General features: G+C 39.8%; 1 protein-coding gene and 1 pseudogene across 4 annotated transcripts in view; one reads left to right on the top strand and one right to left on the bottom strand.

The window, feature by feature from the left end:
- Positions 1 to 27,993, top strand: part of LOC148367636 (spondin-1-like) — a 104,958-nt gene that overhangs the window by 68,726 nt on the left and 8,239 nt on the right. The window contains exons 8-14 of one of the 4 annotated variants that reach the window (XM_088334630.1): positions 10,041 to 10,242; positions 14,850 to 14,990; positions 17,686 to 17,761; positions 17,855 to 18,061; positions 18,420 to 18,590; positions 18,660 to 18,827; positions 20,794 to 20,958. In XM_088334630.1, the coding sequence (XP_088190756.1) occupies positions 10,041 to 10,242; positions 14,850 to 14,990; positions 17,686 to 17,761; positions 17,855 to 18,061; positions 18,420 to 18,590; positions 18,660 to 18,827; positions 20,794 to 20,958 (1,130 nt within the window). The remainder of the gene's footprint in view (positions 1 to 10,040; positions 10,243 to 14,849; positions 14,991 to 17,685; positions 17,762 to 17,854; positions 18,062 to 18,419; positions 18,591 to 18,659; positions 18,828 to 20,793; positions 20,959 to 27,993) is intronic. The other 3 variants (XM_088334631.1, XM_088334633.1, XM_088334634.1) reach the window with 3 other exon arrangements.
- LOC148367637 (uncharacterized) lies at positions 10,872 to 12,339 on the bottom strand (annotated as a pseudogene).

Raw genomic sequence — 27,993 nt, 5'->3', positions numbered from 1 at the left:
TCAGGTTGTCGTTTTTTAACATTTTCATGACAGTTTGTTTGTCTTAGCAACAGTAATGTAAAACTGCTATATTAGTACGACAGGGCTGTCCTGTGTTGAATTTTTGGTAATAAACAACAAAATCTCTTGAGCTTTCTTCCTTGAGATAGCAAGTCAACTATAGAGCCAGTTTTTAAGACAAGACTCCCGGCTGAAGTAATTGCTTAGAGCACTTATGAGCTTTCCACTGTGTCAAAAAGCGTTAGTGCACTTGTTTGTTCACCTATTGATGACGAAAGATGTTGCTTTTAAAAGAATAGCTCATTCAGAGAATATTGACTGTTAAAGCAACTGTAGGTACAGTGCGGGTGTCAAGGACTGAAGACAGAAGGAAACATAGTATTGAACAACAATCTTTTTGCCTAACACCCTCTTTAGATTCTTAAATCATTCAGATGAAAGAAGGTCATCTATGGAGATGTATTGTTCTTATGTTTCTTCATTTCCTTATAGTGTTTTGGAGTTTTTTTCCTTGCCCACATGTAGATTTTAGATTAGAGGATGATGTAATTGTAGTCTGTAGTTTGCACAGCCCTCTGAAACCGCTTGCAGGGAAAGAGTTGTGGTTTCAGCGTGCCTAGAAAACCTGTATCCATTGTTACGTGAAACCTCAACAACTCTTGCATGACTTGAAATAATCAAAGTTTTGCATGTTTTAGTTATTTTTCTTTGGTTTATTTTTGTTCATTTCAGTTTAGTTTCTGCTTAGGTCGCTTTCATTATTGTTTCAGTTCAGCTTGTTTTGTTTTGTGTTGATGGTGCTATCACTGCATTTAACCATTGTATGACCTGAGAAAAACAATATTTTGGGGTGTGAAGGAAGAACAACATTATTTCTTGGTGGATGGAGACGCTAGTCTTTGTCACACAAGAAGAAGCTCACAGCAGAAATAAACATAACATATTTATTTTTATTTTTTAAAATACAACTGCACTAGTCATTCCCATGTCAAAAGTACAACCTTGCACAACACACCCAAACACATAACAATTTATTTTTAACACACTCATCAGGCTGTGCACTAGAAAACATAGATCATGTTACTATTAGGGCCTAAAGCCGCACAGGAAATATAACTGCTGCATGAGAGCTGGATATAGTGATTGTCTTTATATGTCCTTAAACAAAGAAAAATTAGACAGTTTTTTTTCTAAATTAACATATTTTACTAACTGTTACAAAAGTTAAAACAACATACGGTATGTCTATTTGCATACATACAAACAATAAGGTCAGTCAAATTATTACTATCAATTAAAAAACGTTTAATTTCATAACATGTCTTTGTGATCAGGTCATTATATTAAGTAGGTGACAAAATATATTCCCAGAATAGACTTCACGGAAGCAGCCAACATGAAAAAGAGTATGACTTGTAATCCAGAAAATGTGGTACTTTTTATCGTTTAAACCCAAAATATATACCCATCATTATAAGACACATGGCATCATGTGGAGCATCATGGTGAGTCATCATACAGTATGAAAGTAAATTTTTGAAACCAGCTAAGCATCTCCCAAGTAAGGCCCAGCACCTGCTGATCAATACAATCTCATCTTCGAAACTGCCGTCCGCCGCGTTCTTAGAGTTCATTAGCCCCTTAAGCTATTTAATCTCTTATTCATGAGAAAAACAAGATGGTTGTTGGTTCAGCGTGTAAAAAACTTCAATGGCAACAACCTATGCGATGTTGTTTACTGCCAAACCAAAAAGCAGAAGACTTTAATCTCCAAAGGGTATCGTATAGCCAGGAATAGAAATCAGAAAGAGTAAGCTTACTCCATGCTGTATAATTCATTGTTGCATTACATGACAGTGTAAAGAACATTAATAGGTTTGACAGCGACGAAAAGAAGATATCATCAAAAATCAATTGTATGTATTTAAAAAAAAAAGATTTAGGGCTATGAAAGAGTTGTATGAACAATTATGCTCAGATAATACTGTACACATTTTTTAGGATTATTAACCCCCCCCCAAAAAAAAAAAAACTGTAATTTTCATTTCTGTATTTATTAATTTTGCCTGAAGTTAGGCTGGATGACATGTCTCAAGCGTATTTCGATTTTAGCTGTCAGGTGTGACAATGCTAATTTACCTAATAAAAACAATAAAAAATAAACACAAACGTATTAAAATAATGTTTTATTGAAAAAGGCATCCTTCGCAAAAATGTTCTGACTAGATATGGATTTGGAATCAGGTTTTTTGCAAATAGATTGTGCAGGGAAAAAAAGCTATTTATAGCGTGTGGCCTATTTCCTTAGATGCCACGATTCACAAGTTACAACAAATGTTTAATAACCATCACCGGTTTTGATTAGTATGTAAATTAACAGTCTTAGATTCCTGAACTTGATTTTAGGATTAATCTAATATTTCAATTGTCAATCTTTAAAATAACGAATTGATTACATTTGTTTGTTTATATGCCTTTCATAAGCCTGAAAAGTGAAAACAAATCTTAATAGTTTGTGTATTGCATTCTCTTGACACAATTATAATATCCTGTTTTCTGTCAAAATTCTCAAGGACTTTTTAAAATGTATCCATTATTTTTTTGGGTCTGTTTTAAAAATTTTGGATTAGTTTTCGGATATTCATCCATCCATCAAATAACTCCACCGCTTATCCTCAGTAGGGTCGCGGGGGTGCTGAAACCCATCACAGCTATTTTCAGGCAGTGGGTAGGGGACACCCTGAACTATATTGATTTTTTTTTATACACTTATTCTGAAATGTTTTTAATGTACCCCATTGCTGCACCATTCAGGGCTAAAATTGGAATTCAAAACAATGTATTTCATCCATCCATCCATCAATCCATTATCTGTACCACTTATCCTCAGTAGGGTCGTGGGGGCGCTCGAGCCCATCCTAGCCATCCTCAGGCAGTGGGCAGGGGACACCCTGAACTGTTTGCCAGCCAGTCGCAGGGCACACAGAGACAATTTGCTCGCTCATTCACACCTCGTGATAATTTGGATCTGCCAATTAACCTAACATGCATGTTTTTGGAATGTGGGAGGAAACCGGAGTGCCTGGAGGAAATCCACTCAAGCATGGGGAGAACATGCAAACTCCACACAGGAGGTTCTATCTCATGACCTCAGAATTGTGTTGGACACGCGCTAACCACTGCGCCGCTGCACTGCCCACATTTTGGGTATATTCTCTCTAATTTTTTTGTTTTGGATTTATGTTTTGCCCGTTTATAGATATTATTTTCTATTTTTACAAACGATCCTTTTCTGTCTGAAAAATATATATTCCCAGAAACGGAAAAAAAAACATTTCCCCTCCCCCAAAACCCCGCTTTTGTGGCATATTAGAGGCTTTATGTATTACTAGGTTGGTAATCATCAGAGATTAAACTACGCTCAGTCGTCAATGAAACATCATGCCAGATAGAAATCAAATTTCCTCGAAATTCACAATGACACATAATATATTTCAAAAACAACCTGCGTGCACCACATTGCAGACCCCTGATCGAAAATGTGTACAGTTCCAGCCCTTTTGGGATTCAGTTTTACAAGCCTCAATAAAATCGTCCATACAAATGTCAAAACATCACAGCCACTCATGACAACATGTAAGAAAAACAGGAGATTTTTAATTTTTGAAGTCAAGTCATTTTTATTTGTATAGCCCTAAATCACGAGGAGTCTCAAAGGGCTTCACAGATTATTACACTATATTACACAGACCATTTTTCAGCCGACGAGAAGAGGGCGGCAGTAGCTCAGGAGGTAGAGCGCTCGTCTTGGGATCAAGGGATCCTAGTTCGAATCCCGGCTCGTCCGTGTTACATGTCGAAGTGTCCTTGGGTAAGACACTGAACCCCTAATACCCCCAATAAGCAGGTTAGCGCCTTACATGGCTGCAAGGCCGCTATTGGGAAATGTGGAGCACATTGTAAAGCGCTTTGAGAAGTCATTGACTTGAAAAGCGCTATATAAAATGCAGATCATTTCAGTAGGTTATTCATATGCTATGGAGTAGAAGTGAGTTTTAAGCTTAGATTTAAACTTTTCCACTGAGGTTGCAGATCGGATCTCAGGGGGAAGAGCATTACACAGCACCGGTGCCCGGATGGAGAACCCTCTCGAACCAGCAGAACACTTCTTTGCTCTTGGGATCACCAGAAGACCGGCACTCTCAGTTCGTAGGCTTCGGACCGGGACATAGGAGGAAATCAAATCTGAAAGATAAGAGGGAGCAAGTCCATGTATGATTTTGTATAATACTAAGAGAACCTTGAAATCACATCCAAGGCTAACTGGGAGCCAATGCAGGTTAGCCAAAATCGGTGTTATGTGATCGTACTTTTTTGTCCTAGTTAAAAGCCTCGCTGCGGCATTTTGTACCAGCTGAAGAGACTTGATTCTAGACTTCGGGAGACCAGAAAGTACTGCATTACAGTAATCGAGACGGGAGGTAACAAACGCATGAATTATAATTTCCGCATCCGACTGAGACGGTATTGAACGGATTTTAGCAATGTTACGAAGATGGAAGAAAGCGGTTCTAGTAATTTTCTTTACATGCGTTTCAAAGGATAGATCAGGTCAAGTATGACACCTAAATTTTTAACTGAGTCACTCTGTGTGATGTGACATTTGTCAATGTTCACAGCAGTTTTTGAGAATAAGTCACGGCATTTAGATGGACCAATGACTAACATTTCGGTTAAGACGCAAGAAATTGAGTGACATCCACTCTTTTATCTCAATGAGGCAGGCCTCCAAATTTCCACAGTTTAGTGTGGGAGATTCCTCCAACGGAAGATATAGTTGAGTGTCGTCTGCGTAGCAGTGGAAGCTGATATTGTACTTGCGAATAATATCACCTAATGGAAGCATGTAAATGCTGAAAAGAAGGGGGCCAAGCACTGTACCCTGCGGAACACCACAGGTAACATTAAAGGGCTCAGATGTCATTTCGCCATATTTAACACAGTGAATGCAATATGGTTTTGTAGGTTTCCTATATTGAAAATAATTGATTGATTCTGAGTATGATGATAACCGAAACTCTAGGCAATCCAAACGTCTCAGTGTGTGCTAAAAAGTCATTGCTAAATAATCAGCATGGATTGAAATGGACTACAGTTTGCTTACAGCGTTGGAGTAGAATGACAAATTCATTCAAATGGTGACATTTGGAACACTTCTACATACACATTTTTGTCAGTCTAGCATTGGGCAACTTGAATAACGGAAGAGGAAACTGCAGTCGACCTCCGAGAAAGTGCAGCATTCCTATCACACCTTTCAGCAACAACACATATCCTCCTTAATTTATACTCAAGTAATAACTTGTGCTGGGGGGGAAGGCTACCAAGAATTTTGAAATAACAAAAGTGCTTTGCTGAGGTAGTCCGGGGTGATAAAAAGACTCCTTGCACCACCAGCCTTCCTCTCTCTCTCCTTTGCTGTCAGTGACATGTCATCGAGTCCAGGTGGTGTCGAAGATAAATGTCAGAGAGAAAAAGGAGACCAAGTGTAGACCTGGCTTGCGGCCTCCCTGGGGATAACTGCTGTTCCATGCTTTAGGGACCATCATTAGCAAAAGTGCTCAAGGACAGGACCGATAGGAGTGCACTGGAGTCCAACGTATGAATAAAATCACACTTGGGTGGGTCAGGGGGCTTTATAATTGTCAATAAGACTCTATGGTTTTATTTATAATTTGTACTCGCTTTTAATTAGCTTGACTGACAATCAAAGAGGAATGGATACAAGCAGATATTTTTGTTAACTAGAATACAAAGACAGAATAATTAGAAGTCACTGTTGTCTCATGTAATTACTCATTTTATGTAGATTTTAATTATCAGTTACAAAAAAATGTTTTGAAAGCTTCAGTCAATACCAATTTTGCATTTTGCTGAAAGCTTTCTTTGTATTCTTTTGTGCACGGGGCTTGTTGTCAGAGCCCTGCTGTGAGGGGACGTAAAATCAGTGTGCAGCCTAAAAAAAAAACGCGGATGGATGGATGGATGGATGGATGGATAGATAGATAGATAGATAGATAGATAGATAGATAGATAGATAGATAGATAGATAGATAGATAGATAGATAGATAGATAGATAGATAGATAGATAGATAGATAGATAGACAGACAGACAGACAGACAGACAGACAGACAGACAGACAGACAGACAGACAGACAGACAGACAGACAGACCGACCGACCGACCGACCGATCGATCGATCGATCGATCGATCGATCGATAGATAGATAGATAGATAGATAGATAGATAGATAGATAGATAGATAGATAGATAGATGGATACTTTATTCATCCCCGCAGGGAAATTCACATTTCCAGCAGCATCCCTGAGCTGAGAACAATACAATAATAAAGCAAAAAGAATACAATATACAAATACCCAATGTGACGTGCAAATGCCCACTGTAGCGTGTTGTATAGAATATCTAAATAGTGCTACACAGAATACATATTGCAATAAAATTCGGTAATATGCAATGTAGGGGGTGTGGTTTAATGTAGGCTTTTACCCTGCCGGGTAGAGTTAAAGAGCCTCATGGTATGAGGAAGAAAATATCTCTTCAGTCTGTCCGTAGTACAAGACAGTGACAGCAGTCTGTCGCTGAAACTGCTCTTCTGTCTGGAGATAATGCTGTGTAGTGGATGCGATGGATTGTCCATGATTGACCGCAGCTTTTCCAGTGCCCGTCTCTCAGCTACTGTTGTCAGGTTAATTGGCCGGTCCAAATTGTCCCGATGTGTGAATGAGCGAGTGAGTTGTCTGTCTCTATGTGCCCTGCGACTGGCTAGTAACCAGTTCAGGGAGGCCCCTGCCCACTGCCTGAATATAGCTGGGATGGGCTCCAGCACCCCCATGACCCTACTGAGGATAAGCAGTGCAGATAATGGATGGATGGATAGATGGACGGATGGATCGATTAATCTTGCCATCTTATTGCACAACTGTATTAAGAACGTGATCCTCTTTCCTTGATATCATTTGGACATTATGGAAAACTGCATTCATCTTCAGGCCGGCAACCCCAAAAAGATTGGACCAAAATAAAAGTCTGGACAAAAAAAGTAAGTCATAATATACCCCCCCAAAAAAATATGTCTGGAGCCGCAAAAAATTAAAAGCCTTATAATAAAGAAAACACATAATATATCTATCTATATTCATTGAAAAATGTTGAGAAATGTAAAAAAAAAAATGTGCCTTGTTTTTTACTATAAAAGGCATATATTTTTCCATTATCAATTATTTTTTGAAAAATTACCAGGAAGCACCAAATGCCCACATTGTTGGTGATGGAAAGCATCTACCTGTGCCTTTTGATGCTTTTTGTTGGTATTTTGTTAATATGATGGTATTTATAGAAACTTGAAAATGCAAAATATTTGCACATACTGGACTGTCTCAGAAAATTAGAATATTGTGATAAAGTTCTTTATTTTCTGTAATGCAATTAAAAAAACAAAAATGTCATAGATTCTGGATTCATTACACATCAACTGAACTATTTCAAGCCTTTTAATATTTGAATATTGCTGATTTTGGCTTACAGCTGAAAAAAAACTCAAAAATCCTATCTCAAAATATTAGAATACTTCCTCAGACCAAGTAAAAAAATAATTTTATACAGCAAAACTAAATCAAACATTTGAAAATGTCCATTGATGCACTCAGTACTTGGTTGGGAATCCTTTTGCACGGATTACTGCATCAATCCGGCGTGGCATGGAGGCAATCAGCCTGTGGCATTGCTGAGGTGTTATTGATGCCCAGGATGCTTCGATAGCGGCCTTCAGCTCATTTGCATTTGTAGGTCTGGTGTCTTTCATCTTCTTCTTAACTATACCCCACAAATTCTCAATGGGGTTCAGGTCAGGGGAATTAGCAGGCCAATCAAGGACAGTGATGCCATGGTCAGTGCACCAGTTACTGGTGGTTTTGGCACTGTGGGCAGGTGCCAGATCATGCTGGAAAATGAAATCCTCATCTCCATAGAGCTTTTCAGCAGATGGAAGCATGTAGTGCTCTAAAATCTCTTGGTACACAGTTGCATTTACTCTGGACTTGATGAAAAACAGTGGACCAACACCAGCAGCTGACATGGCTCCCCAAACCATTGCTGACTGTGGGAACTTCACACTGGATTTCAAGCAACTTGGATTTTGCTCCTCTCCAGCCTTTCTCCAGACTCTGGCGCCTTGACTTCCAAATGAAATGCAAAACTTGCTTTCGTCTGAAAAGAGGACTTTGGACCACTCTGCAACTGTCCAGTGCTTCTTCTCCATAGCCCAAGTCAGACACTTCTTCCGTTGTCTTGAGGTCAGAAGCGGCTTGACCATGGGAATACGGCTATTGTAGCCCATTTCCCGGACACGTCTGTGAACTGTGGCTTTTGATACCTGGACTCCAGCTTCAGCCCACTGTCTTTGAAGCTCCCCCAAATTCTGGAAGCGGCTCTTCTTCACAATTTTGTTAAGGCTGCGGCCATCTCTCTTGGTTGTGCAGCGTTTCCGGCCACATTTTTCCCTTCCAACAGACTTTTTGTGGCTATGCTTTGAAACTGCACTCTGTGAACAGCCTGCTCTTTGAGAAATTTCTTTTTGTGTCTTACCCTCCTGATGGAGGGTATCAATGATGGTCCTCTGGACAGCAGACAGATCAGCAGTCTTCCCCATACTTGTGATTTAGTTTACTGAACCAAGCTGAGTGTTTTTAAGGCTCAGGAAACCCTCGCAAGGTGTTTCGAGTTAATGAGATGATTCAGGTGATTAGTTGAATAGCCTACTTGTATACTTTTTCATGATATTCTAATATTTTGAGATAGGATTTTTGAGTTTTCTTAAGCTGTAAGCCAAATTCAGCAATATTCAAATAATAAAAGGCTTGAAATAGTTCAGTTGATGTGTAATGAATCCAGAATGTATGACATTTTTGTTTTTTTAATTGCATTACAGAAAATAAAGAACTTTATCACAATATTATAATTTTCTGAGACAGTCCAGTATATGCAGAAAAGGGACGTGGCAACTATTTAGCAGAAGCCAGAACACTATGCACAGTGAAAATCCGCAGAGTAGCGAAATAGCAATAAGTAATCCGCAATACAGCAAGGGATTAGTGCAATAAAACATTTCAAACAACCTCATTAAGGTATTCTGACCTATTTTTTTCCCTTTACTACAATGCAGGCCTATGTTCTAGGTCTTTAAAAACAAACAGTACAATTTCAGAGGTGAAATTTTCAAAAAACAGTAATACATCTTTATAGTTAGGTAAAAGCAAATTTGGGGGGGACAATCTTACCCATTTTTTCTTTGTAATTAGAATAAATTAAAGTTAAAGTGTGGCGGCATGGTGGTTAGCGCGCTGCCCTACGTTGCCCAGGTCCAGGGTTCCATTCCAGCTACTGCGGCCTCTCCAACTGAGTTTTCCTGCGTGAGCTTTTTCCTCCAGGCATGCCGGTTTCTTCCAACATTACAAAAAATGTATCTCTGGTTAACTAGCCTGTCCAAATTGCCTCTAGATGGTAATGAGTGAGTACATTTTCTGTCTGTCTGGGCTCTGCTATTGGCTGGCGACCAGTTCAGGGTGTCTCCTGCCCCCTTGCCAAAGATAGCTGGGATGGGGTCCAGCACCACCCGTGACCCTAGTGAGGATAAGCGGCGCGGAAAATGGATGGATGGATAAAAGTACCTTAAATATTTCCTTCAGAGCATGGCTTTTTCACAGTTCGACACAGTTTTCTAATTTGTTTTGGACAACCAAACCAAACAGTGCACATTAACAAATTTGCCCCATTTGTGAATCAGACCACGTGTGACCAAAATGGAGATATTCCCTAACGAACTGACCAAAGCAGGTAGTTTATTCTTATTTAATAATACACGAAATCCAAATTAAAAACTACATGAACCTCCTAATCACATTATTTCCCTCAAGGGTATTAAATAATTGAATCATAATTTGTCTTTTTTTTCTGCCAGGCGAGCTGCACCATCCGCAGAATTCTCAGTTGACAGGGCCCGTCATCTCATGTCTTTCCTGACCATGCTGGGACCCAGTCCCGACTGGAATGTGGGTCTGTCTGCAGAGGATTTATGTACCAAAGAATGCGGATGGGTTCAAAAAGTTGTCCAGGATCTCATTCCTTGGGATGCAGGCACTGACAGTGGGGTCTCATATGAGGTCAGTAAGTTATAATTGCATGCATTTATCGTAATTGTGGCTATGAATTAAGATGATGCTGCCATAAAAATAATGGTAATGCTGAAGGTTGTTATACAATATTTTTTTGTTTTTCGCATGGTTGCGTTCCCAAAACGTATTGCGATAGCCAAAACCTGCTAAGTAGAAACCTTTATTTTTTTTTAAGTTAAATATTAACCCCAAGTATTTGTTTAACAAAAAAAAAGTACTGTACTTTTTTTGTTTTTTTACAAATAACATCAGTACAGTCAAATTGTAATTTTATTGCGCAACTTTACAGATTAACCCTTGTGTGACGTTCATGCTGGATTGTGTGGCTTTTCATGCTTCACAATCAAACAGTGTTAAAATATTGAACAGATTTTAATCGTATCCCAATTAAAAGCAGTAAAAACAATTTTTATTGTGAATATTTATTCTTGACCTTTGTAACGTCAAATTTACAAGTTATTATTTAAAATGTAATCAAGATAATTAACTAAATTCAATATATGAGTGGAAACAAATTTACAAGGTTTTGAAAAATTATTCACTTTTATTTATTTGAACTTGAAATTGTACCCATAGCACAACACAAGCTGAACACATGATCAAAATAAACATATAAGTCAAGACCACACATCAGCCCCATTGAAGACATGGCCTTTAGCCACTTGCCTTGTGTACCCTGGTACAGAATACTGGAAAAGAAATACGTTACCAGTGATGTTTTGTCCATTGAGTCCCTGACACATGTCAAGGACTACTTTCATTCCTTGTTTTTTCTCAGAAAATCCTCCGTCAGGTTTCTCTGTGTAAAGTTGTAAGTTCCAAGCTTATGAGGATGTGGCATCACAGGCAGCCCTGATCTTTATACCATACTTTTCAGGTTTAGATACACTGCGAAAAGGGGCAGCGGCCACTAAATGGCATCAGCTGTTCATTAATGGCGACATTTGGCCAAGTGTTGTACAGCAGGGTGAGGCGGCGTATCCACTTCACCCACACTGCCCTGATGGCAGCTGGTTTGTGTCCCTGCCGTTGTGCTGGTCTGTTATCTCTGTTATCAAAGCGTATAATCCTGGAAATGATATGAAAGTTTTCCAGTGACATGAAAAATTCATCTGCTAGTTTCTGCATCCCACAGTGATGTTGCGTATTCCCCTTTGGACATGATAACTCCAGCAAGGATGAGAACTCAGAAGTAAGCATGTAATTGGGTTTGGTCCATTTCCTCCCATCTCAGAACAAAAACGCCTTCCTTCAAGACTAGTGCACTCAAGAATAATTTCCTGGATGCAATATGGGATAAGAAGATCAAAAGAAGATTTGATGTCCTTTGTGTGAGTAACGTTCATCCATGTTGGACCTGCTTGCATCCTTATTACATTGGCAGCCTTACAGGTGTCTCTTTTCTTGGGCGAGAAGACCTTTCAATTTCAGAATACTTTTAGATCCATATGTCCTCACTTGTTCCATGCTGACTGGCTTGTTTTGGGCCCAGAGCTGGCTGTCAATGGCTTGGTCCTGGGGATGGATGCCTACCACCTGTTCTAGTGGCTTGTCTTTTAATAGAACAGTCTGAAGCTCAGTCTCATCCACTTCTTACTGCTGTAAGTGTGAATATCCCTACGGGGATGAATAAAGTATCTACCTATCTATCTATCTACTCTTTATTTTCATAAATGTCATCTTCAAGTTCTGAAGCCTCTTCCTCTAAATCCTCTCCATCTACATCATAGTCAGAAACTTTTCTCTATTCCAAAACAACTCCAAGGGCACTCTGGTGAGCTTACCTTTTTGCCATCTTGATTTGTTATGATAAAAAGACACTCTGGCAAAGCTATAGTTAGACTGTCCTGCTTCCAATAAGTAGCAAATAAAATGTGAGAAAATAAACATTCTTGTAAGACAGAGGGTCAAATGTGTGAGAAAATTGTGGCAACTGCTCTTTAGCACCTACGGTTCCCACACAAGGTCACATGGTCTCATTTTCTTACACATTTGACCCCTTGTTGTTCTGTGTACTTACACTCTGTCCTCCTCCTCATAAATTGCCACACTTTTATTAGCCCTGGGTCCTGTGGACATGGACATCTTATATGTAATAGAAATATGTAGGGGGGTTATGGTGTTTGACAATTTAATATGTATTCTGATATACTTTCCCCACAATAATGTAAAACTGCATTTACCTTCCGGTTCTGTCCTACAGCAACCATATGTTCTTCGATTTATATGAAATGAAATGAAATGAAATGATCTGCATTCATATAGCGCTTTTTAAGTCAATGAAGACTTCCCAAAGTGCTTTACAATGTGCTTCACATTTCCCAATAGCGGCCGTGTAGCCATGTAAGTCGCAAACCTGTTATTGGGGGCATTAGGGGTTCAGTGTCTTACCCAAGGACACTTCGACATGTAACACGGAGGGGCCGGGATTCGAACTGCGATCTCTTGATCCTAAGACGAGCGCTCTACCTCCTGAGATAATAAAATATTAATATTTTTCATCATCAAATGTTTTTAAAAAGTGCTATGGAGCCACTAGGGAGCGCCAAAGTTCATCACTTGACTTCAGAGCCAATTTAGCGGGTTGAGAAGTCCAACTTATTTGCAACTTGCTCCGCTTTTTGCTGCTTTTGTGTGTCAACGCGGAGCATTTTGTTGACATAATGGCTTTTAGAGAAACTTGAACATGAAGAAGTTTGTCACATACATTATTTAGGTTCATCAAAGCTGTTTTACGCATGTGTACAACTCAGATCGCAACGGCATTGATGCGCACGAAGTCAAGCAGAAAGTGGGCTAGGCAACCATTTAGCCAATCAGAATATAGAACACAATGCAGGATGAAAATCCCAGGAGTAGCTTTGAGTCAATGAAAAAGGGATTATTTGTATGTGTTTTAGTTCGCAATATGCCCTTTTATTACAGTTGAAGAGAAGACATTTCGAGCACGAAACCAGAACATAAAGAACAGCAATTTTTAGGGCATTTCCGTCACTAGTAGAACAACTTATTCTGTATATTATCTGAAAAAGAACTTCCAAAGAACAAAATATTACTTTCTGTGAAGCTCCAGTGAACTGTTTGTCTAATCTATCATATATTAGATATTTGAACCATAAAATATAAATACCAACACGACACTGGACTTTGGCCTGTATGGCCTCTCCTCTCAATTGATTGCTAGTTTCAAACTGCTGAATTTGAAAAAAAACTTATACTTCTTAACCCTAAATAACCCTGTCCCTTGTTTCTGTCTCTTTGAGTATTCTGACCTTGTAAGTGCTTCTTGCCTTCCCCTACCTGCCTGTCTCTCACATCGACAATAACCGCCTGCCCCTTTTCTTTAAGTCTTCTCCGGCATTCTGTAACAAATCAAACTAAATCATCACCCATCAAATTCTTCCCCGAGAACCGACAAGGACATCTTCCTCACTTGCCCTCACCTTGAGCTGCCATCCACTCTGCGCTTTTTTGTCTACCTGAAGGGATTTGAATGTGGGTGTGTGAGAGTGTCTTAAAACTTAGAAAGCTGACTTGGCTATTATGTGAATTCCTTGGTCTATCTTAACCTGACATCTAATGTGAATACATTGACCTTTTTTTCTCTCACATTTTAGTAGACAATCGTAATCAATTGTTAAGTCAATATTTTAGCAGGTACTCAACATAAAGGCCACTTCATGACAGCAAACTTCCTAATCAGACCCATCTCCTCCTTAGTTCCTATTCAGAGTTGATTACTCTCTGATGTGATGTAGTACCGGCCTGGAATAAACACTTATCTTTGTGTTTAGTGATGACGTATCACAATAGCTGAGCTCTTCGGATAGCTTTTTTCATGCAGAGTCCTCATCCTCCTTTTATAACAATATTTGTCAGGATTATAGCTTATTTGCTGTCATGTCGACAATGATTGGCCACCAATTCAAATGTAATAATGAGGTGAAAGTATTCAGCAAGCAAAATTTGGTTGAAAAGAGGTTGAAAAGACAGCAAGTGGTCGAGCCAATTGAAAGACATTTGACAGCCAACAACCTAACTCCAACCATTATCTACAACGCTTATCCACAGAAGGTTTGCAGCTATGCTGGAGCCCACTCGAGGTATCTTCAGGCAGTGAGCAGGGGACACTCTCAACTGGTTGCCAGCGAGTCAGATCCGAATATTCGGTATCCATTTTGTGCACTCAATGTAGTGTAAAAATAACCTGGTAGAATTGAGCCCAAATTCATTTTGTATAGTGTTGGGTGAGTATCAATTTTTCAATGTGTTTCTCTGTGATTCTCTGGTCTGTAGCACTACTAGTACCCATAGCAAAAATCACAAACCTTCTTATCTTGGTTGTATTACCCAAACTTGCTTAGTTTTGCTGGACACAGCTCACTTATAACCTGGTCCTTGTCCAATTCACTCCTGCCATTCTGAAGGCCAAAGTGCTTTCACGGCTGCATTTGAGCTTATTTTTAATTTTATTTGTTGAATTCTTATAATTTTTGAACTGTTTCAAAGCTGACGTTTGGCTCTTCAAACCCAATTATGTCTCTTAGCATCGTTATACTTGCTTTTGTTTTTCCTAATATTTGTGTCTTCTTCAGTCTCCCAACAAGCTGACTACTCCTGCGGATAAGATCCGACCTTTGACCAGCCTCGACCACCCTCAGAGCCCATTCTATGACCCTGAAGGTGGTGCCATCAGTCCTGTGGCCAGGGTTTTAGTGGAACGTATTGCCAGAAAGGTTGGTTGTCACGCTCGTCATAAGTGCATACAAAAACAAATATTACTGCAGTGCGCTGCACAAAATAATGGAGGCCATGTTTAATATCTTTTTGCACTGTTCTATATGTATCTATTAGTGGCCATTCATTCCACCAGTACTGGGGTCCATTTAAAAAGGAGGTGTTGGTGAAAACCCTAACATTTAATTGTTTTTTTGGACAAATATGATACAGAGGAGCAGCGTGTTTTAGGTGTTTATGTGGGAGTGGCATTTGGAAAAGTATTCAAAGTTGTTTTTCTTATAAATTTAGTCTCTACCTTATTCGATTAGCGGCATAGGACAAGCATAATAGTAATAATTTATGGGCTCAATAGTTGGCACCCAAAATGTATCGTGTGCTAAAAGCAGTATCTTTTATTAAACCGAAGAGTTGGTTGAAATTATGGTTCCATTTAGGATCCTGTTAAAAGTACACCGACTTGAATGAAACCATTTAAATCTGAGGTTCTGGAACAGCAGGCTATCGTAACTCAGACCTCACGTTCAAGTCAAGCACTGGAGCACTGCCGGGAGACCAGCTGTAACCTTAAAAAGACAGCAAAACGTTGACAGTCATCATGTGCCATCACAACAGATTTACTTGATGTGGTTTTAAAACAAAAAAAGCAGGATACTCTTTAAAACACTTTTTTCTGTTTTACTTTGTATTGAGCATTTCAGAACAACAGTATTTATCATAGGCATTTTTGAGCAAAGACTGATGCATTATCCCACCCCTGCTAAAAACAAATTACTCACATAAAAGTGCAATTGGATTCCTTTTATTTTTCCACCATAAAAGTGGAATAGAAGTGGTGGTAAGTGGTGGACTTGCGATGTGTTTAAAACAAAATGTACAATCAAATATATGCAATAAAACAGCTCTGGCATCTGGTTTTCTTTTTTTACTTTCATGTGCCCTTCACATGATACGGGCTCATTTGTCACGATCACAAGCCTAGCTGGGATAACAAACTCACCAAATGCACCCAAGCTGTAACATGAAATGGGAAGGAGCACTGATTGGAGTGCAAGAATAGCTACATTTCTCACACATGGGTGACTGGAGCACAACACCATGTTAACTTTGTTTCTATTGAACTATTAGCCCTTTAATGTCAAATGGCTCCAAAAAGTATTCATGATAAGGTCTCCAATGAATAAATAAAATGACTGTAGGGAAAGATTTTGAAATATTCTTGGGGAATATTCAAACAGTACATTTTGTCATGCGGGTGTGACAACAATCCGGTATATGCCGTACTATTATCCAAATTAAGAAAAGAGAGCTGACATGTTTCTATGAAATTGCAAAAGTTGAATGGGATTTAAAAGTTAAAGGTGGGATTTGTAGTCTGAGATGTCCATAAAAAGTTAAGAATGAAATATTTTCTCTATTAACTTTTTGTTAACAATGCCAAACCAAGTTCGAAGAACCTTGATATATATATTTTTAAATGTACCTTTTTGCTTTTATCTACCTTATATCGTGGGTGTAGGCTGAACAAAAGGAGGCGGGCTAGGGGGCTGGCGGAGGGTGATTTCACGCACAAGCTGGTTGTTTTCATTTATTTGAGGATGAAAATGGTCAAATTTAAAATACAGTCTGAATACCAACCCAAACCTGTAAAAAGATTAAAAAAGAAGAGTTTATTCGAGCGGGTCTAAGAGACAAGCACAGACAGGCAGCCTGACAGAGGCTGCAATGCTGACATCAGCCAGGAGTTGGCGTCAGCAAGTAGAATATTTTTGAAGTAACGGACACAACCTTTAAGCCTCCTTGAGTCTGTATTATTGTGTCTATGAAGCATACTTTGTCATATACGCCTGTGTCCTGAGGCAAACTCTTGCCTCTGGCCTTAAAATGATGATTCATGTTTTTTTTTGTTTTTGTTTTTTTGCTTTTGGCTGTTGAAAAGGAAAACTAATCACCCCGCAAAAACTCTGTTTGGTGTTTTTGTCACCTTTATCACATTGTGCTTTTTCAACTCCCACTCTGTAAAAGCGTGAATATGCGTGTAACGGTTGCCAGACCCTTTACGTACGGTTAAAAGCCTTGATAAAAAATAGACATTATAAGAATTGTTTGGGTGAGTGGCGCTGTGAGAGGTCACCCAGCATTCACCCGGAAGAAAAAACAATCTGCTTCCTATTCCTAGTTTGTGTGTAAACATTCTATATTGTCAATGTTATCTCCAGCACGCTGAGAACTTTGACATTTTCACAGTTTAATATCTCGTGCATCCATTCAATATGGTTGGTGTCAAGTGTAAAAGAGGCGAGACGTTTCTTTTGAAATGAAAATGGAATAAGAAAGCTCGATGCGGTTGAGAAAATGGTCGGAACACTTTTTTTCAGCTACTTTTTACCACGGAGGAGGACCTCTTGAAGCGCATTCTCGAAAAGTACGTTAAACTCAACTTTATTTATCTTCATAGAGCATATTATTTTATCAAATGTTTATCTTTAGTACAAAACAGTGCAGGTTACTTATACAAGCCTTAAACATACTTATATAAACTTTAAACATACATTCCATACAAAATATAGCACTGAAGCAACTTCGATCGTCCTGAACCTCTCGTTCGTAAGTAGGGCAGCGTCTGTAAACATATCCTCCACAACCTTTTCACCCTGACCCATTTGCATGCCTGTGTTATTTTTGAATCCACAGGGGGAGCAGTGCAATATTGTGCCAGACAACGTGGACGACATTGTGGCCGATATTGCCCAAGAGGAGAAAGATGAAGGTTTGGAGGAAAACGACTCCCCTTTACTGTGGGCTACCAATGTGACCATTGCAGTGATGGGTTTTTATAACGTCTCTGTTGCGTCGCACCCAGCAGACGACACCCCTGAGACATGCATCTACTCCAACTGGTCTCCGTGGTCGGCCTGCAGCTCAGCCACATGCGAGAAGGGCAAGCGGATGAGGCAGAGGATGCTCAAAGCCCAGCTGGATCTCAGCGTTCCCTGCCCTCACACACAAGATTTCGAACCTTGCATGGGGCCCGGGTGCAGCGACGAGGGCACGTATTTGACATTTCAAGGTCTCAAAGAGAATGTGAGGGGGCGGGGGAGCGAACAACATCCTTTATTTAACATTAGATCAGTCTGAAAAATGACAGCTGCCTTGGGTGCTTTACAACCACTTTGATGTCTTGCTCATTTTTATGGCAAGTAATGGGTTATTACTTCCTTCTTACACTTTACAAAGTGAAGGGTTACGACCATAGTTTATTGGTGTAGTGCTTTCCAGAATACTAGGGATAAATTAGAGGGAACCTGGTGTTTCTACAGCAAGCTTTTTTAAATTTATAGCCGGTGCTGTTAAACTGATTTTCAAATGTGGTTCTTGGAACGTGATTCTTTTTGCAAATACATTTTCCCTTTTTTTCGGACTTTCAGATGCATCAACCTGTATGATGTCAGAATGGATCAGCTGGTCTCCGTGCAGTGTGTCTTGTGGGCAAGGCACACGCTCCCGGGAGCGCTACGTGAAACAATTCCCAGAAGATGGCTCTATTTGCACCTTGACCACGGAGGAGACTGAAGATTGTGTCGTCAACGAGGAATGCTGTAAGGTCAAACCTCATCTTTGCTTTTTTAAAACTCATTGCCTTTATAATTAATCTTCCCTGTTTCTAGCTCCCAGCAGCTGCTTGGTCACCGAATGGGGGGAATGGGATGCCTGTAGCGCTACCTGTGGCCTGGGCATGAAGAGAAGAGAACGCATGGTGAAGATGCCTCCTGCCGATGGATCTATTTGTGGAGCCGAGGTTCTTGAAGTGGAGAAGTGCATGATGCCAGAATGCCGTGAGTAAATGAGCAATCATATGTGAAGAGGCCACTTTGCAGTTCAAGAGATGTGATCTTGATAGCTTTTGAAATGCTCTGCGGAAGCTGAGGGGTGGGGCACGGGGATCGTCAGCGCTGTTAAGATTGGTGCTGAAATTAGACGTATTGGTTTTTCAGAATGCGCCAGAAAAAGATACAGTTATGAAAATGGCATGGAAATATCAGCCTCGAAACATTTTACCTCCTGGCCTTTCGCACTGGTTAAATCATAAAAAAGAAAATAATAGAAGTGAAATAAGCTAGGAATTGCATCACTTTCATTTTTAATTGATTGATTTATTTTTTTATTTTTGAATGCAAGAAAAGGATGGTTTGAAATACAGTCCAAATACCAACCTAAACCCCCCCGAAAGAGAAAAGGTAAGAGTTTATTTGAGCGCTTCTAAGCATTTTATGTACTTGCACATGCAACAAATGGAGCTTGACACAGGCTGCAATGATGATTTCGGCCAGAAGATGGCGTCCGAAAGTAGGATATTCTGAAGTTATGGACACCATCTTTAATCAAATTGTGTAACCAGATTATCAAAACAAGGTATAATATGTAATCACATCTCATTATCACAGAAGAGAAAAATGAAATAATAATGACACATTTACACTATTTGATCAAACAAATTTACAAACAAAAATATACGAAACAATTTATATAAATAGATAAATGTATGTTTTGTTTTTTGTATTCCACTTTTTTCATTTTCCTTGTGGATCATTTTTCAATGTTGTCTCAGATTTGTTGCTACCAGAAAAGCCTAGAGCAAAATAAAAAAAAGTCAATCTGCATCCGATGCAAATATAAATTGATTTGTAATGATCTCTCGTTTTTTTGCTGGGGTTACGTTCCAAATTAAGCCCGCAATAAATGATATCCATCAATAAGTGAACTTGTTTTTACAACTGTTTTACAACAAAATACTTTAGAATATTTTAACCGTTTTATAGACCCAAGCATTTGTTGAACAATTTGACTCTGTCATCTGATATTTATATATATATATTTGTTCTTATTATTACGATGAAAACACTGTTTTTCCCCCAAATCGAATTTTTGAGTGTGTTTTTCATACATGAAAGCAAGAATAAAATCAATATTGATTCATTAAACCATTAAGGGGACAATTTACACTCTATGGGACAGCTTTAGCCATGCCGAGTGCTGAAAACAATGCACAATGCAAATCTGTGAAGCATTATAGCAAGTGGTTACTGTATGATTGAATTATTTTATCTTAAGCCACAATCAATCTTTTAATCGTTAACACTTTCCTTTAAAAAACAATACATTGATATTTATGTAGATAGAAGCGCCAATACAAGCTTGGAACTGCTCTAAAACAGCAGAATTTCTTAATGAATCAAATATAAAATTTATTTGCTAATAAAATAAAATAAAACGTGTTCAATAAAAAGAAAAATATTTTTTGTTCATCCCCATTATTTATAAAATGATTGTTATTTTAGTCCAGTAATACAGTAATCCTTTGCTGTATCACGGTTTACTTATTGCGGTTTCGTTACTGATTTTAATTGTGCATTGTGTTGTCGTCAAAATGCAGTTTTCCACAACATCCACATGATGGCGACAAAGTATCATGTGAGGTTAAGTGGATTGTGTTCTCAAACATTACAGTTGTAAAATAAAACAGCGTGATTATTTTCTTAAATTATAATTTGACAGTACATTTTATTTGTTAAATAAATACTTGAGCCTGTCACTTAGGTGTGTTCTTTGGTTGTAATGTATAATAGAGTATTTATAATAGTAAATTAACAATTAATTAATTAAAGGTTTCTACTCTGAGGGTTTTGAATATCGCGGGATATTTTTGGAATGCAAGACCTGCAAAAAATTGCGCTACTGTATTGTGAGCACGTGATATTTTTGTCGCCTTCAAAGTCGTATACTGTCCCGTGCCCACTGCAGACACAATCCCGTGCATGCTGACTACGTGGTCCGACTGGAGCGACTGCAGCGTGACATGCGGGAAAGGCCTCCGGACACGGCAGCGGATGCTCAAGTCCCCCGTTGAACTCGGAGACTGCACCGAAGAGTTGGATCAGGTGGAGAAGTGCATGCTACCGGAATGTCGTAAGTGAGAACCAGTCAATAGTCTCAGTATACTGTAAGTTACCTGTGAATATGCGAGCACACTTTAGACTATCAACACTCAGCACTTAGTGTAATGGGATGCAGTCAATAACAAAAACAGTGTTGATGACCCCAGCTTAACCAAATTTATAGTCCAATTTCTACCGCTTTAGATGAGGTTCTAATACAGTTTCCTGTAATAAAAGTTAATTAAGTTAATTTGTATTTCACTGAATGAACCGGCTAATGAACTTTATTTTTTTAGCTGTTAAAGTAGGTGACAGAATTGGAAGAAATAGAAATTTAAGGTTAAATCACATTCGTGTAGTCCAATTTGAGAACCCTTGCAAAGTAATAACACAAAGAAAAGTCTGTAAATTTGACCTTTTGTACTCTTTCCTACGAGTTTACTTATCTTGTTTTCAACTAGCTGTCTCCCGCAGCGGTAGCGTTTTACAAAGAGGCACCAATGTTTCTGACATGTGGGTCACGTTGCCTCCCACTCAATCGTGCCACTCTGAGACAACACGCAATATTTAATCCCTCTACCGTTGCCATCTTTTCTCCCTGTTGCCTCATTTTTTTCCCCTAAGGCCCAATCATTTATCACTATTTTCATTTTGCTCCCACCTCTGCTTCCACTGTAAATATCGTTGGCAAAGATCATGGACATTGAGGACTCCAAGGGACTGTCTGCCAATGTATCAGGAGCGGGCTTAGAGTTGATTCCTGTGGTGTTCCTACTTCCATGCTAAAGTCCTTTGTTACATCCACTGCATACATCATGCATGTCCTTTTCTAGCATCATCTCTGTCTACTTGTGGGACCAATATTCACTCTTTGAGTGTATAGACGAGTGCCAGCCGATTTAGAGCATTTTGACTGAAATTCCAAGGCTTAAACAAACACAGCTAACAACATTGATAAATAAAAGACTGGATTCTCACCTTTCACCCGAAAAAATATTTTCTTCCAACTTTTTAGTAAGATGTAATAGAAAATCGGTTGGGTTTTTTTGTCTTTGGAGCAACATTCATAAAAACATTTCTATTTATTCAATAATGGGATCACAAATGTCCATGTTGGTATAATGTCAGGTTGCACTATGGTAACTCCAAATGTCAGTGACCCTATTGAATATTCCATATAAATTTTGGAGTCATAGTCCGCAGCGCTTACTTTTGTCAAAAATCTGTTAGATTTACCTCACTTGGTGGGTTATACTTTTTTAGAATCAGTCCCCAACTGTTTCTGGTATCTACTTTTATTTATCCTTTTTTCTACTTTAGTTTATTTTGGGAAGAGTAAGGTGATGAAGTCTTCACGTGATGGAGTGGGCATGGCGTTGGAAATACGGTTGAATGGACAGGTGCTGGAAGAAGTTGAAAGCTTTAGGTACGTGGGTTGTGATTTGGCTGCAGTTGGTGGAATGGATTGCAAGGTATTGCACAGTGTGAATCAAGGAAGCAAGGTTTTGGGTGCTCTGAAGAGAGTGATGAGTAACAAGAGTATGACTACAGTATGGTTGTCAAGAGAGGACTGTATGAGAGTGCGATTGTGCTGACTGTGTTGTATGGTGCAGAGACATGGAGCTTGAATGCAGATTTGAGAGGGAAATTATATGTTTTTGAGAGCAGATTTGAGAAGGAAATTATTATTTTTTTTAGATAAATGAAGTGTTTGAAGAGTATCTTAGGAGTGACCAGATTGGATATATCGAGAAATTCAATTGTGAGAGACAGAACTGGAGTAGTAGCGGAATTGAGCAAGCATGTGGATTAGAGAGTACTTGGTTGGTTTGGACACATGGAGAGGTTGGATCAGGAGTGACTGTTGAAGAGGATCTACAGAGTTGATTAAATGGAAGGAGCCCAAGAGAAAGGCAGCAATTGATGTGGATGAATGGTGTTATGAATGTACTGCAGGAAAGAGGTCTAAATGTGGTGGAAGCTCTTGTTGGTGATAGGAATGAGTCGAGAGGTGTTGTGAAAGGATAGTGGGATTTTTAGACGTGTTCTAAGGGATGGGCAGGTTTAGCTACTTTTTCCTTTTTTTCTCTTCTTTGTTTTTTGTGTATGTGTTTGTCTTGTTGTCGGTCACCCCTCTCAAGGGATTTGACCAGGTTAGATGTGGAAGTAAAGCGACTGAGTGGAAGAAAGAGGAGATCGGAAGGATGATGCCTAAAATGAAGGTTGATGTGTTAGCCTTGAGATGGATGTTTATAAGTGCATATGGACCTGGTTCAGAAAAAAGCGCTGAGGAGAGAGAGGAGTTCTGGAAGGACTTGTCCGAATGTGTGGCAAGTGCGAAAGAAGGGTGGAAAGTGGTAATACTAGGTGACCTGAATGCTAGAGTGGGTGATGAAACGGTTGAAAATGTGATTGGTAGATATGGAGTAACAGGAAGAAATGAGAGTGGGAAGAAACTGATTGAGTTATATATGGAAAATGAGTTGGTGATTGGAAATACATTGTTTAAAAAGAGGGACGTGAATAAGTATACCTTTGTCAGAGTGGATAATGGTAAAATAGTGGACAGAGCACTGATGGATTATGTAGTAGTTAAGAAAGGGATGTTAAGTAGATTGTTGGATGTGCATGTTTACAGAGGTGAAATGTGAAAGGAAAACTGAGAATAGATGGATCGGGGAGGGCTAGTTATAAGAAGAGTGTGAGGGAAGAGGTGAAAATGTCAGAGTTTAATAAGGCAGAAAAAGAAAGAGAGTTTAAAGAGAGAATAAGGGAAGAGTATGAACAGATTAGTAGAAGAAAAATGGAGAGTGTGGAAATTGAATGGAAGTGGTTTAAAGAGGCAGTGTTGAGGAGTGCAAAAGAAGTGTGTGGAATGAGAAAAGTTGGTCGAGGTATTAGGAAAGATAGATAAATAGATAGATAGATAGATACTTTATTCATCCCCGTAGGGAAATTCACACTTCCAGCAGTCTACCCCGTTGTTTATTAACAGATGAACATGATGCCCTAGGGGTGCTTGTAGCGGAGCGGATGACGTCACGCCAGTCCAAAAGTTCGACATTCCTGCGGCAGATGGAAAACTTTTCTTTGTGAAAATCCAGGGATACACCACCTCGTGTTAGCAAGTCCGCCTCCTCTCCGATTCCCCCCGGCTTTCGTGTCTCTGTTTAGCGGCGTTGAAGCCGGATTGCTCCGGGTAGCTCCGGGTGGCTACACGCTAGCGTCCGGAATGCTAAACGTGAGCCACGTTTCCGCAAAACACAGCAACTGCGCTCCTTGTGCGCTTTGATGTTTTCCACCCGCACTCGATGATCTTATTTGGTCGTGAGTTCGCATTTACGATGATTACGGATGGTACCGAAGACTTATAACGCCGCTAGCCGCTTCGCTAGCTCCGGCTCTCCTTCCACGGTGGGCCCCTTCATCACTCCGGCACGAGAATTCTTCAGGGCAAGGAGTTGAAATTCCTTGAATACACGCATTTTTTGTGCGCTAAAACCCATGTCCATAGGATAGAAGTAATCCATAGTGTAGTTGTCAAAACGGGAAGAAAAAACACTGAAGATAGGAGCAGACAATAAAACAATTGGGCAGCTGCTGGAAAAGGCAGCCGCTCGGGGCAGCGCCGCTTTGTGAATGGTGGAATGAAGAGGTATCAGAGGCTTTGACAGAAAAGAGACGTGCCTTTGAGGAGTGGCTGCAAGATAAGAATGGCGATGCGTATGAAAGATATAAAGTGAAGAAAAGGCTGGTAAAAGCGGCAATGGAAGCAGCGAAAAGGAAAGCAAATGATGAATGGTGTCGAATGATAGGAGTGAACTTTGAGGAAAGGAGAAAAGTGTTCTGGGAAGAAGCGAAAAGAGTAAGAAACAGTGAGTCTGGAAAGGAAGAGAAAGCAAAAGATAAGGATGGTAGATTGCTGGTGAGCGGTAGTGCAGTCAGGACGAGATGGGCAGAGTATTTTGAGGAGTTGCTAAATGTGGAGGATGGGAGAGAAGTAAGAGTCGAGGCGATCGATGGTTGGAGAGAATGCCTGTGTTGGGTGATTTAAATGTGAAGCTTGTGGAAACATGGGAGGTGCAGAAGGCAGTGAAAGAAATGAAAGGGGGGAAGACACCTGGGTTGGATGGTTGTACTGCTGAATGCCTGAAAAAAGGTGGCACAGCTATGATTGACTGGTTAGTACGCTTGATGAATGTAAGCTTTTTAAGTGGTGTGGTTCCTGTTGATTGGTGTAGTGAATGTGTGGTGCCATTGTACAAGGGTAAAGGTGATAAGTATGAATGTAGCAATTCGAGAGGCATCAGTTTGTTGTCTGTGATCAACCGTTTTAGTTGCAGTGTAAGCTGTATGGAAGAGTCTTGATTGAGAGAGTGGAAGAAAGAACGAATGAGGTGGTGATGGAGGAGCAGAGTGGTTTCAGGAAAGGAAGAGGATGTGTGGATCAGGTGTTTGCTGTACGACAGGTGTGTGAGAAATATTTTGCAAAAGGTAAGGATGTTTATTTGGCTTTAATGGATTTGGAAAAGGCGTATGACAGAGTTGATAGAGAGGTGTTGTGGCAAGTGATGGTGATGTATGGAGTGGGTGGAAAGTTGTTGGAAGCATTGAATAGTTTTTATATGAACAGCAGAGCATGTGTAAGAGTAGGGAGTGAGACAAGTGAGTGGTGTGAGACAGGGGTGTGTGATGTCACCATGGCTGTTTAATGTGTACATGGATGGTGTGGTGAGAGAGGTGAATGCAAAAGTATTTGGCAGAGGTGTAGAGATGATGGACAAAAGTGGAACAGTGTGGCAGGTAAGTCAGTTGTTGTTTGCAGATGACATAGCGCTTGTGGCTGATTCTGAGGAGACATTGAGAAGGTTGGTAACGGAGTTTGGAAGAGTATGTGATAGGCATAAGTTATGTGTCAATGTTGGGAAGAGTAAGGTGATGAAGTGTTCACGTGATGAGTGGGCATGACGTTATAAATCAGGTTGCATTGACATGTGCTGGAAGAAGTTGAAAGCCTTAGGTACTTGGGTTGTGATGGGGCTGCAGTTGGTGGAATAGAGTGAGAGGTATTGCACAGTGTGAATCAAGGAAGCAAGATATTGGGCGCTCTGAGGAGAGCGATGAGTAACAAGAGTATAAGAATGGATGTTACAAGAGGACTGTATGAGAGCGTGATTGTGCCGACTGTGTTGTATGGTGCAGAGACTTGGAGCCTGAATGCAGATTTAAGAAGGAAATTAAATGTTTTTGAGATGAAGTGTTTGAGGACTATATTAAGAGTGACAAGATTGAGAAATGAAATTGTGAGAGACAGAACTGGAGTAGTCGTGGAACTGAGCAAGCGTGTTGATAAGGGAGTATTCGGTTGGTTTGGACACATGGAGAGGATGGATGAGGAGCGATTGTTGAAGAGGATCTGCAGAGCAGAAGTAAATGGAAGGAGACCAAGAGGAAGGCCGCGATTGACGTGGATGGATGGTGTTATGAGTGCACTGCAGGAAAGAGGTCTAAATATAATGGAAGCTAGAGCTCTTGTTGGTGATAGAAAGGAGTGGAGAGGTGTTGTGAAAGGATAGTGGGATTGTGAACGCGTTCTTAAGGATGTGCTGGGCACGCGTATGATGCGGCAGGGTTAAACCAGTGAAAGCTGTCGGGCCCTGCTGTTGAACAAAAGAGTGTGTTGTGTCACCCTGACCCGAGTGACATGGCCGCTTTCTGGTGTCCCATTTCATCTGGAAGGATGAAAGCATGACCAACTTAGGTGCCGAGGTGCCTAACTTGTTTGGGTGTTTGGGCAATTGGGTTGGCCATAGTCCAAAACATTTTCTGTGTGTTTTTTTGCTATTATTTTTCCCTTTTATTTTCTTCGTTATTGTATGTGTTTGTCTTGCTGTCGGTCACTCCTCTTGAGGCATATGACCAAGGTAGATTGCCCCGACCATCTCTATTGTCCTCAAGCTCGTGCGTCCTCATGCGCTCTTTCTTAGCTGCTGTAATAAAATCAGTCCGCTCACTTTTTCTGACAAGGCCTATTATTGGCCGGTTTTGCCTCGTTCCTGTGTGGGGGCAGTCAGGCCGAATTGAACTCGGGTCACGCCTCAATTCCGCCGCAAGCTCTCAGTTAATAAAGTCACTACGTTTTATAGGGTATTAGTTTTAGAACAGATTTTGTCTGGGAACAATAATAAGCTACTGAAAGGATGATTAATCATAATGTCTTTAGTTTACCTAGTTCTAAGCAGCAATGAGGTCAACTCCACTTGCACTGGTAGACTAATATGGAGATGTTGTCTTTTATTTTTCTTTTGTGAATAAAAGTGCCTGTAAGGACCAAACTTGTCTGAATTGAATATTTTTGCAGCTCATTCACTGGTCCTGACAGTCTCTTAGTATATACTTTAACAATTGTTTTTTTTTTCCATAAAGGAGATCATGTACACACTGGCACTCTTGCTCTTGCATGATAGATAGATAGATAGATAGATAGATAGATAGATAGATAGATAGATAGATAGATAGATAGATAGATAGATAGATAGATAGATAGATAGATAGATAGATAGATAGATAGATAGATAGATAGATAGATAGATAGATAGATAGATAGATAGATAGATAGATAGATAGATAGACAGACAGACAGACAGACAGACAGACAGACAGACAGACAGACAGACAGACAGACAGACAGACAGACAGACAGACAGACAGACAGACAGACAGACAGACAGACAGACAGACAGACAGACAGACAGACAGACAGACAGACAGACAGACAGAGAGAGAGAGAGAGAGACAGATAGATAGTTTGATTTTGGCTCAAGTTACGTTGATCTCAGACAGAGAGGTATCACTGCCAACTAGTGGCTGTAGTTGGTCAATGTAGTATCAGACCGGTTTAGACATTACCAATGGCCATTCTCTCTGCCTATTTCAATTGTTCAAGGTACCGGTACTTGATGGCTTGTGGCTGTCAATGGCGGGGCGTTTTGTTGATGAATGGTGATTGAAAAACAGCTTTTTATGTATTAATTGTATGAATGTATCATTGTATTTATTTTGTATT

Source organism: Urocampus carinirostris, chromosome 4, assembly GCF_059441175.1.
Source record: "Urocampus carinirostris isolate Australia breed hairy pipefish chromosome 4, RoL_Ucar_1.0, whole genome shotgun sequence".
In the NCBI taxonomy this organism is placed as follows: domain Eukaryota; kingdom Metazoa; phylum Chordata; class Actinopteri; order Syngnathiformes; family Syngnathidae; genus Urocampus; species Urocampus carinirostris.
This window is presented reverse-complemented; position numbering and strand designations above follow the sequence as displayed.